This window comes from Cololabis saira, chromosome 15, assembly GCF_033807715.1.
Source record: "Cololabis saira isolate AMF1-May2022 chromosome 15, fColSai1.1, whole genome shotgun sequence".
In the NCBI taxonomy this organism is placed as follows: Eukaryota; Metazoa; Chordata; class Actinopteri; order Beloniformes; family Belonidae; genus Cololabis; species Cololabis saira.
In genome coordinates, this window is record NC_084601.1 from 16,898,247 (window position 1) to 16,910,550 (window position 12,304).

Here is a 12,304-nt window from a genome sequence, read left to right on the forward strand (position 1 = left end):
TTCAGCAACGAGCTGGCGAACACAGTGCAGCGTTTAGTTTCCGTGTGAGTTAAAAGACAGCAAAGGAGTGAATGTGGGACTCGGGCTGCATTCACATATGGTACGTTTGGTTCAATTAAAGCATTCTCTGGTGGAGTTGTCCTGTTGATGCAATTCACTTGAACATGTATTAATGCTGAAAGCCAAATCTTGGTGTCAACAGAGCCTAACCATTTGTTTTTTTCTACTTCTTTAGTCGTGTCTTTTGTTATGTTCGGTGTTCAAATGGGCCAGTCTAATTGGCAAATAAGCAAGAACTTTTATACTAGCAATCCAGAATAAATGTATTGTTTCTGTACCGTACCACAAGTGTGAACAGACCCCTAGAATCATGCACGTTATTACTATCAAGGTGACACTGTGCTAATGTTCACCTTAGCAGGATCATGGTTTTGCACAAATGGTGTCAAATAGGTAAAGAGATTAACTTGATTTTCAAGGGGCTAATGGTTCAGGAATCATTGCATTTCACTGTATTAAGACAAAGCCAAATCATTAAGCGGACACAATCCACTCTGCTCACCTTCAAGTTTATATGCAGCCACCAAAAGATGTGCACTAACTTGAACTTTTGTCGAGAATCCATCAATTTAATTCATCTAAAAATCAATGAAGAGGCCAAGCTGACATTAATAACACTTCCTGGTGTCTTGAGTTGAAGGTGACCTTCTTTTCTAGTGCAAACCCGAAAGTCTAACTCTCTGGCTGTAGCCTGGAATCCTCCTGGCAGAATCTCTCTTCCCAAAAAGGATAGTATGCACTCCTCAGCCAACACAGGACAGCATAAAATGAGCCATGGAGTTTGTCTCTTGGTTATGTGCACAAGTGATGGGAAAAGGAGCTGCGGTATTGATTGCAGGTTTAGTGCAGCCTCTGCAGTAACGCTGCTGCTCGACAGTGCCGTAGTGGCCGCAGGAGCTGTGCGTGATGGCCTTCTCATTCTACATCCTCGCCTGTGGCCCCTCACCCTAAATAATAACTGAAAGACGAAGATGTGAAGTAAACGTGATTGAAATGAGCTTTCTCTGCAGGGTGGTTAGCCTTGCGTTCACATCTGGGTCAGAAGTTTAAAAGTAAATTTAGATTGAAGTTCAGACTACTGTATACTCACTGCTCTTCTTGGTGTGGATGCCCCCCATGTTTCAAACTGTAGAGGTTTATCATGCACGGGGTGCTGACTTAGGGCCCCGGGGGACCAACCAAGGGGCCTGAGAGAGAGATTATATCTCACCTGCTAGTCTTGAAGCAGCTGCAAACATCACAGGAGATGCATAAGTGGCGGCTGACTAGGAGGCCTGCGCTTATCTGCCTCCGTCACCACCAGACCGAACTTGGTTACGGAACTTGGAGAGTGCCTTGATGTTTTCAGAGGTCTGCTTTGCCATGAAAAAGAAAGAGGTCCTACAAGTTCCAATGGAGGTATGTCTAGGAGAGGCCTTTGCTAGAGGAGGACAACAGAGGATGACATTTCATTTCTAACTTAATGACACAGAACTCTAATGTACAAGTCGACTTGTCCTCTGGACCGGCCAGTGGCGGTCAAAATGGATTTGGAGCCGGTGAAGTTCCCCAAAGTCTCTAGATAGAAAATCATCTGTAGTTTTAATACTCCTGCAAAACTAGTTTAAGTCATCTTAAACACTCATGCACTATTTGTCTATTTTCTTTTACCAGGGAAAGTAATTCCAAAGTCAGCAGCCACCTTTACTATTAAGTTTTTTTGTTTTGTCTTTTTTTTGCACCTTTATTATAGACCAGGGCTATTCAATTGGCGGCCCGCGGGCCACATGCGGCCCGCCAGGAGCTTTTATGTGGCCCCTGGTCATATTTCAAAAAAGGGGGTGTTTGTTGAAAAAAAAAAATAATAATAATATTTATATAACTGGCTACTATGGACTAAAATGGTTGTGCTCAATGCTTAATATAATATTCAAATAAGGAAATCTTGGTGGAAAGTGGTGCTTTGTCATTATGGCGTGTTTTATTAAAAGTAGGTCAATATCAACTTCATTAAGTTTGCACAATGCATGGTTTCAAAATGAACTTGCATTCAAAATAATATTTCTTTATCTGAATATTATATTTAACATTCACAATTACTAAATCTGGAGACAATTAATACATAATTCATATGTAAACTAGATATATTCAAATGTATAATACAAATGTATTATATTTACATAAGTCTTCGTCTTTGAGTGCAAAATACATTTTGAAAACCCCCACATTTTCAAATTGTGCGGCCTTTCCATACAGTCCTTTTGCAGATGTGGCCCCCGGCCGAATCTAGTTGAATACCCCTGTTATAGACTGTCAGCCATATGCAAACCTGACATTACTTTTGGGGTTACGAACAAGTTGGAGCCTATGTTCAGACTGCAACAGAAACAAAAGACTTGCACTCTGACTATTCACCAACATTGTCACAGCATTGACGAAAAAGAGCCCTGGCATTGTGAGACAAGACCTCTCATAATCAGTGGGTTTGTAAGACTAGAGAGATATTTATGCCGTAGTGACGGAGTTATTATACCTTTCTGCCCCAGCCTTTGCATTTCCTTATTGCTTTTTCATTGAGTCTAAAGAGGGTCAAAATAAGGTGATGGCTTTAAGGTGAGTAACTGCTGTTATTCATTATTTGGTCCCTCTGAGCCTAAATTACTTCACGGAGGTCTGGAACCTATTACAGAGCATTAATTCCCATAATATGGAGAAACATGATGGCTATGACCTCCACGGGTTATTCCAGCCATTGTTTCAGCTTCCTGTGATTCCTCTTTCAGCCGAACAATATTGACTTTTCCACTGACACACAGCTAGTGCGTCGGCCGCGTTGAGTAAAAGCGAGCTCGGAGGGAGAACACATTGACTTTTTGGGGATTTGTGACATTAATGAAGAGCGCCGTAGTCATTAGGGAGTCCTCACACAGCTCCCAGTACAGCGATTTGACCCGTTGCGGAGGACCAGAAGGTATGGGTCAGTGTTTTTGTGTCAATGGCTCTCAGTCAGGAGCTGTTGGTGTTAAGTGCACTTTGTTGCTTTAGGGTCCTCCAGAGTTAGTATTTTACTTCAGCAGACTCTGTAAAAGGGAATCAGACTGGAATTGCCTACACATAGAGAAATAAAGATTTAAACAGGCAGCTTCATCCAGATATGCAAACACCCGCAGTCTCTGAAATCAGTATGTGAAGGTTTGCAGTAGGAATGGGTGATATTTTACCGTTCACGATATACCGTCAAAAGAATTCCTCACGGTAAGAATTTGTCATCTCGCGGTAAAAACGATAAATTGAGGAAATGAGAAAGAAAGAAAGAAAGAAAGAAAGAAAGAAAGAAATAAAGAAATAAATAAAGAAAGAAAGAAAGAAAGAAAGAAAGAAAGAAAGAAAGAAAGAAAGAAAGAAAGAAAGAAAGAAAGAAAGAAAGAAAGAAAGAAAGAAAGAAAGAAAGAAAGAAAGAAAGAAAGAAAGAAAGAAAGGAAATGAGCCTGAAAGAAAGAAAGAAAGAAAGAAAGAAAGAAAGAAAGAAAGAAAGAAAGAAAATGAGCCAGAAAGAAAGCAAGAAAGGAAATGAGCCAGAAAGAAAGAAAGAAAGCAAGAAAGGAAATGAGCAAGAAAGAAAGAAAGAAAGAAAGAAAGAAAGAAAGAAAGAAAGAAAGAAAGAAAGAAAGAAAGAAAGAAAGAAAGAAAGAAAGAAAGAAAGAAAGAAAGAAAGAAAGAAAGAAAGAAAGAAAGAAAGAAAGAAAGAAAGAAAGAAAGAAAGAAAGAAAGAAAGAAAGAAAATGAGCAAGAAAGAAAGAAAGAAACAAAGAAAGAAACAAAGAAAGAAAAATTCCCGTTGATGACACTTTTTGTATTGGTATTTTTTTTATCGTCAGGCAGCTTCATCCAGATATGCAAACACCTGCAGTCACTGAAATCAGTATGTGAAGGTTTGCAGTAGGAATGGGTGATATTTTACCGTTCACGATATACCGTCAAAAAAATTCCTCACGGTAAGAATTTGTCATCTCGCGGTAAAAACGATAAATTGAGGAAATGAGAAAGAAAGAAAGAAAGAAAGAAAGAAAGAAAGAAAGGAAATGAGCCTGAAAGAAAGAAAGAAAGAAAGAAAGAAAGAAAGAAAGAAAGAAAGAAAGAAAGAAAGAAAGAAAGAAAATGAGCCAGAAAGAAAGCAAGAAAGGAAATGAGCCAGAAAGAAAGAAAGAAAGCAAGAAAGGAAATGAGCAAGAAAGAAAGAAAGAAAGAAAGAAAAGAAAGAAAGAAAATGAGCAAGAAAGAAAGAAAGAAACAAAGAAAGAAACAAAGAAAGAAAAATTCCCGTTGATGACACTTTTTGTATTGGTATTTTTTTTATCGTCATTTTTATCGTTATTGGGATAAATGCCAGAAATTATTGTGATACATTTTTTAGTCCATATCGCCCATCTCTAGTTTGCAGGTCCAACTGGTCATGCAGGGCAGGGAGCGCACAGAGATACAGACAATGCTGCTCTACACACAAACACACACGCAGCAGAGTGACCAGGCTGTGTGGCTGTCGGAGCAGAGCTGAGTATCAGCAGCCCAGCTCTAACAGCTTTTCCCGGGCCACGGTGCGAGGGACAAGGGGGGCTGAGGATTAACCTCCATGTTTAATAGAAAAAGACGGGGGGGAGGGCAGGGAGAAAGAAATGAAGGGATTTAGAAGCAGTGGTGCCATTACAGCCCGTTTACAGTGGAGCGAAGGATAGCCAGTTAATCCTGTTTACTTTTTATAGCCTTTGGGATCTCTGCATGTGTGTTTGTGTGTATTCTACTGTATGCGGTTTAGTCTCTGTAGGGAGACCGTCACTATCAGACACAATACAGAGGTCTTTACTTCAGAAAAACAAACGAGGACGTGGGAAGGGGAGGAGTTGATTGAGTGAGGTCATGAAGCTTTCCAAATGACCAAGCTACTTAATTGTTAAAATGTATTTATCGGGCATACAACCCCTATAAATATATCTGGACTTACTGCCTGTGGTGTTTAGAGGGATCAGGGGATTTTGAGTTTGTATTGGATTTTTAAAAGTCAGTTTAACATTTTATGCCTTGAGTCAATAAAGTGACTTATACCTTTTTTTTTTCCCCCTCAGTGTTGCAAGTTCATTCATGAGCTGCTGTCCAAATTGTGTTGACGTGGAAATTGATTACACCTTTCCTCAAACGTGTTTTCATAACATCAGCAGGGTTCACAGCTGCTTGGCTATGCAGGCAACCAGAAATGCAAGTGAAAGGTCAGGATGTGAGACGTCAGATCAGTCCGTGTGAATGCCAGGAGAAAAAAACAGGCCAGGAGACAGGGGAAGGCTGTTTCCTGCTCTCGGCTTCACCAAAGGTTTTTTAGAAGTCAGCAAGTCATTTTCCCAAAGCACATTTTCAGACGTAATGTCATGAAGGATTTCTCACAGGTACTCATACTTGCCATGCTGACTGCTGTCGAGCTCAGTTGTTCTCTTGAAATGATTGACTCTGCTGGGGGTTTGGTTGCCATTATTGTATTGTATTGTATTGTATTGTATTGTATTGTATTTTACTCAATGGACCTAATCAACATGGAAACAATTCACCGCTTGGTCTAATTTTTAGACTATTAATGGCCACGGCTCCTGATGTGACTACAGTTAGGGATGATTGAGGTACTGCAAGATGGCAGCACATACTTTAACTTATAATTACTTGAAGCCGTGTTGAGAACAAAAACAAAGGCTGTCCCAGTTGGAGCTAAGCTAAACAACAAGATTGCAGTGTGCAAATATCTTGCACTTGTCAACTGTATTTATAGGATAGGAGTTTTTGAAAAATGATGAAAGACTTGGTGTTGAATTGTATTGCAATACTTTGCTACATTAATTGAGTATTTCTGGAAGCAGCAGAGGTTATGAATAAACAGGTGTACTGATTTTGATGTGTGTATCAGGCCGATACACACAGTTTCTGCTTGAGAATGGCTAGGGTACATCTCCTACATAAAAGGATGGTTCACTCCTTATGTTATAGTACCATACCTACAGATTGTTGCAAACCGAAGCTTAAAAGTCGTATGAGTGACAGTTGCACTTTTATTAAGAACCTCAGACGTATACATCTGGTGTAACCAGAACAGCCATGATGCAGCAATGACCTTCCCTGTTACTCACTAGGGGTGGCCTTGAAAGTCCTGATGGCTCATAGAAGCAACAAGATGTTGTTAAAGCAGCTTACATTATTTTAAGTCAGATTAAAGGATAATTTATAAACTTTGATTTGAAGGAAGATTTGCTTAATTTTGGAAGGCATTGTTGACATGCAGCTGTCTCCAATCCCTACTCCCAGCGGGATACAGCTAAAGCAACTGTGTATTGTTTTGTGGCAGAATGACACACATCAACATAATGAAGCTCAATGAAACAACTAAAGTAGACGTCATGGCAGATGAAGGAAAAATCAGAGCATGGATGAGCAAGACACCAAACAGAAGTAAATTTTAGCGTTGTAAGAACAATTTAAGCTCTGCAAAAAAATTACAAAAGTTCCTTTGCACTGATTAAAGAGAACATCACAAGATCTGTTTTGGAGAGCTGGAGCAGCTTCAGGGTCTGTGTGTGGGATACACCCGTATTTGACACTGTATCCTACCGTCATTTAACAATTTTCCATTCTAAGTTGTGACGTCACTCCATCCATAATCTATACCCACCTACGCAAGGGTCATATAGATCTGCTGGAGCCTATCTCAGCTCTTGAATTAACAGTTGACAATATAAATTAAAGCATACCTATTAATAATGTAATCATGTTTTTCAACATCTGAATTTAGATCTACAATTTATTTCACCTTTTTGTTTCTTTTTTTTCTTCCAAAACTGAGAGAAAGCTGCATCCCTACACGTATTTGCTGTTTTAATGCATCATTTGAGGCTTCATTGTTACGTTTGAGTGGGTCTACTGGACCATTTCTCTGAAATCAGTGGCATGTTCCAGCTTTATATTCAACTTTGGTCAATGAAATGAGGAATAACTGTAATACGGTCTGAACTAAAGCAGTGGTTCTCCATTCGTCTAGCTACGGGACCCACCATCATCCCTGTGATGAGCATTTGGCCTTGGCCTGGCTGCAGGCCGATACTTTATTCCTAAAAGATTAACTATGACGTTACAATGATCTGTTTATCAGAATCGTAAGGATGAATCATCATTTATGCTTCAAGATCATTATGCTTTCCTATGTTCGGGGTCATTTCTGCATCGAGACGCCTGTATGTTCTGACCCATTTGCTTGAAACTGATTAGTTAAATCTACTGACATCTGACTCATCTTTCAAGTTTTATTCTTGGTAACTTGGATGCACTCACTTTCAGTCAGGATATTCACCTAGTGGGAAAAAACATTCTAGAGTTTTTTCCATAACAACCCCTCAATGACAAACCGCAAGTTAAATATCGGACAGTTTACAAGTTGTCGCACTTTGAACCTCAGGTTGCAAAAACTGTGTTTTTTTGGACAAATGTGAAATAGAAATGGCAACAACTGAAAAAGTACTTCCAAAAAGACTCAAAAATATAAAGCTTTTGCTGAGTACTCACTTATTGAACATGCACAGTAAAAATAGTAATGTAATCAAAGAACTATTCAGGCCCCTAATCAAGCAAGGCTGGAGTAACAATCTAAACACTTAGGCAACAGCTGTTTATAACAGACTCAGATGTTGTTTTCCTGCAAAATACATGTGCAGCAGCTGAGAAGTAGCTCTAAAAAGACTCAAAAACATGTAGCTTTACCTTTACCTGCGGCAAAGGCATGCGACTCCCTAAAAATGGGTCTGCGACCTCCGACTCACTGGTTGAGAATCACCGAACTAAAGGACAATTAGCTAAAAGATGCTGATTACTACACGAATATTGAATCACGTACTTGTGGCGACTCAGTGGCAAAATGCTGTAATTTAGAGTACCATTAAAATATTATATTGGTAATTGAAGGTGCAGAAAGCATCCTCATTAGCCACTCTACCATTTAATACAATAATTCCAAAACATAAAAATAGTTTGCAGCTATTACAGCACAATGTAAAAAGGTAAGGTAACGACAAAAGAGTTTTAATTCTGATATGAAAAAATATATATAATGTGTGAATGTGCGTGTGTGTGTGTGTATATATATATATATATATATATATATATATATATATATATATATATATATATATATATATATATATATTTTGTATATATATATATTTTGTATATATATATATATATATATATATATATATATATATATATATATATATATATATATATATATGGGTGTGTATGTATTTTTTATTTTTTTTTACATAGATAGATATATACAGTACACACCAAATGTTTGGACACACTTCCCCATGTGTTTGAATGATTTGGTGTGTAATATAGATATATAGAAAGAAAGAGAGAGAATAAGGATAAAAAAAAGACTTAATATAGATACGTGAGTCACGTAAGTTCCGCCATAGAGGATGCATTAACAGGTGCTCTGATATGTATTTTTAGCAAGCTTTGTGGTTTCCTCCCAGTAGAGAAGGTGATGGAGTGGCATGTGAGTGAAGGAAATGGGGAAAGAATGGAGGATGGAGTTAAGGCGGTTGGCAGCCGCATAGGTTGTAGTGGAGGGAGGGATGGTGTCAGTGAGAGGAGATAAGTAGGTTAAACTTCCTGAGCTGAAAATAGCTATCTTCTCCATCACATGGTAACCAAGCTGCCCAGGGGAGCCTGGCCTTATACAGTAAAAGCTCAGCACACTCTTCCCAAACTGTGGCCTGTCTGTGTTTTTAAAACTGCAAGCGCACACAAATCATAGTCATGTATCTCATTCTACTTCCAAATAGCATGTATTTAGGCCAGGACATTTTCTGTGACACAGCGTAGCCTCAGGCTTGATGCGTCACATTTGTGTGTAAGCATTAGCCGCTTTGTACGGGTGTTTCCTGTGTTCATTTCTTTCTTTTGGAGCATTTTTTTTTTTTTTTTTAATATTATGAGATGACTCGCTAAATCTCTTTACAGACACATAAAACTGGACCAAACCAGTTTTCAAAAACTCTATCTGACAATTTGACAGAATATGGAGTTCAGTGCCAACACAATGAATACACACGAGAATATAAATGACTCCGTTACCTTTCTAATAGATGCTAATTTAAGACGGGGAGGACAACAAATTCAGTGTTGTCCATCTTATCTGTCAAAACAAAATAAAAATGCTGTTGAATCCTTTTACAATCAGATTCAGTTGTTTTTCACTTGGCTACTCCTCCCTTTACTATCCTCTCTCCCCTTTTTGTTTCTCTCCTTTCTCATGGGGTCAGTTTGGATTTTTTCCACTTCTTTTCCTCCTCTTGAGTGTTTTTATGTGTGCGTGCCATTTTCCGACTGACTCCACTTTCCCCCTTGAGAGATTGGTTTCTTTTGATGATCCAAGGAAAACCACTAAAAGGAAGCTTAGACTTCCGCTTGCTTTCCCCCTCTTCCTATCTTTTCTTCCTACCCCTTTTCATTGACTTGTCGTTAACTCTCCCCGCTGCTCTCTCTTTCTCTGTGAAATCCTCTCCCACTCATTCTCTTCATGCTGCATGTTTTATTCCTTTCTGGGGGGGTGGGGGGGAAGAAGTCGTCTTTGCTTCAGTCTTCAACTCCTTTGTGAAGGTGCAGACTGACATTCCTGCTGCTTAAACACTTACTTTCAATTACTCCTCTCATGTGCGAGCATCCATGTGCCAGCATGTGCCTTACTTGCAGTGAAACACACCTCGTGCATTTTATGCGAACAGTCATAAATCTTTTGCTTGAAAGGGGGAAATAAGACCACTGAGGTAACCCGCATTATTGAGAACTTAAAACAAGAGAAACATCCCACCCATTTTGGATAATGACAGAGTATTTACATACTTTAGGAGCGGAGCGCTACATGGTGGTAAGATTGTATTATTCTTATTTCTTAATAAGAATAATACAAGGGCCTTTATCCTTGTACACAAACCAGTTGTCCAGTTGTTCTCTTCAAAGATCCATCCATCCATTTTCTATACCCATCATTTTATCCTCTGCAGGGTCACAGGGGTCTGCTGGAGCCTATAACAGGCGACAGGCAGGGTTACACTCTGGACAGGTCACCAGTCTATACAGACAAACAACCAGTCACAATCACACTCACACCTACGGGCCATTTAGAATCATCAATTAACCTACTACGCATGTTTTTGGACTGTGGGAGGAAACCGGATTGCCCGGAGGGAACCACTCAGGCACGGGGAGAACATGCAAACTCCACACAGAAAGACTCCCGCCGGGCCCGGGAGTCAAACCAGGAACCTTCTTGCTGTGAGGCAACAGTGCTAATCACTAAGCAATTATAAGTGGTATTACTTTTAATGATTTTGTTAAATTCAGAAAAAAATAGTGACAACTTTTTGGGGCAAAAAACAAGGCTTATACCAAGCTTTTCTAGAGGCAGCATCAACCTTTTTTTATTTTTTATTTATTTTTTTTTTATAAATATGCAGCCATGGAACCAGATTCTGCACACGTTGCATATAAATCATTGTAGAAGAAGAGAAGACTGACGCTGGACTGGTCTGCTTGCATCCCTGACCTGTTCCCAGTGAAACATGTGGCACTGACCTCATACATTTGCACACTTTAATATGTGGAAAATAACATCTGCCATACGTTATTGTTTGGTATCGTCAATGCCAGAGCGTCTTTTTTGTGTTGTGAGAAGGAATAGCATCATTGAAAGTGGTAAAAACTCTACTATGCCCATATATTTGGGGAATAAAGTGCAAGAATGGGAGGATTATGTGCATTAATGACACCAACTCTTCTCATTATTTAAGGTTAAACATCAATATTTTTCTCTTTAAAAAAAAAAAGAAAAGTGTTTTGTCGACCACAGCAGAAATATACAACCTTTACTTATACACACATACTTTGTCTTTCCGTACAGGACATGGGTCCCACCAGCATGCCCTCTGTGCCCCTCATGGTTGGGTGTGGAGTCTCCTGCACCGCTCTCATCATCCTGCTGCTAATCTACGCTGCCTTCTGGAGGTCAGTAAACACGCAGACTCAGATCAGCTGGGACATTATTCGCACCCACCAAATACAGAGTAAGACTGAACACATGACACCTAAACAGCCCGGACCAGTCAGGATGTGGAGAAAGACCATTTGGGATTAGAGTATCGGGTACCTAGATGCTAACGATTGATCCTTCAGGCCAGTAAGTGCTGTGGTCCTGTGTGGTGGGATCAGGGTTGCTTTCCACAGATGTCTATATCCAAGTTCATTTAGAAGTGTATGTGTGTCTGCCGCTGTCCTGCTGTCCTGCTGGCGGAGGACTCTTCCATTGGAATGTTAGTGCTTTTGTTTTGGCAGCAAGTGAACCCACATGAGTGCTGTCTCTGCTCACAATCTGCAAATAGTAATTATTCGGTTGCTCTTAATGCCTTTACTTCAGCAAAGTCAAAAAGTCTATTTTCTGTGTGTCATCTGTGGTGTCCGAAAGTGCAATCAGGACTAATGAGGAGCAAATGGTTCAGCTACAGCAGGGGATGCTGATGATTAGCTCTTTTTTTGGGAAACACAAGCAAAATCAAGCTAATGACACTGTTTGTACAAATAGTTGTACTTCATCAGTCTGACAGTAATGCTTATCTCTCTCGCCTGTCTTCTTTTGCTCATAATGTGTTTTTTTTAACTCTTTTTCTTTTCTTTTTTTTTTTATAGATATATCCGATCGGAGAGATCCATCATCTTGGTGAATTTTTGTCTCTCCATCCTGGCCTCCAACTTACTGATTCTGGTTGGACAGTCTCAAACAATCAGCAAGGTAAAACGGCAGTCACACACTTGCTCATAACTATTCATTCATTCATTCTTAAACATCATCGTGTTGATGAATCTAATCATACAGTAAGTACCTGAAGCAAAACACTCACAGCTCACAAGGTCCAACAGTAGAATAGGTTAATACACTGGAGTTTATTAAAGTATCAGGGTGACATTTTTGGCAAACATTGCTCTGTGTTGTCTGACTAAGCAAGGTTTCACTACGCCCTGGTCAGTATCGATCATTCGGAAGAACACTAAAGTGGCCGGCTGTACACAATTTCCTTTACACAGCACATACTTTATCAGAGTGCTTTTTTCTGATTGTCCAGTGTTTTCTTTGGCAGAGGCTTCACTTTCTATTTGTCCGATGTCCTTAGTGTTTTTATTT

General features: G+C 39.5%; 1 protein-coding gene across 3 annotated transcripts in view; it reads left to right on the plus strand.

Moving 5' to 3' along the window:
* The window catches only part of adgrb2 (adhesion G protein-coupled receptor B2), a 280,821-nt gene that overhangs the window by 217,757 nt on the left and 50,760 nt on the right, over positions 1-12,304 (plus strand). For all 3 annotated transcript variants that reach the window (XM_061740983.1, XM_061740985.1, XM_061740986.1), the window contains 2 exons: positions 11,030-11,133; positions 11,812-11,914. In XM_061740983.1, coding sequence (XP_061596967.1) covers positions 11,030-11,133; positions 11,812-11,914 — 207 coding nt within the window. The remainder of the gene's footprint in view (positions 1-11,029; positions 11,134-11,811; positions 11,915-12,304) is intronic.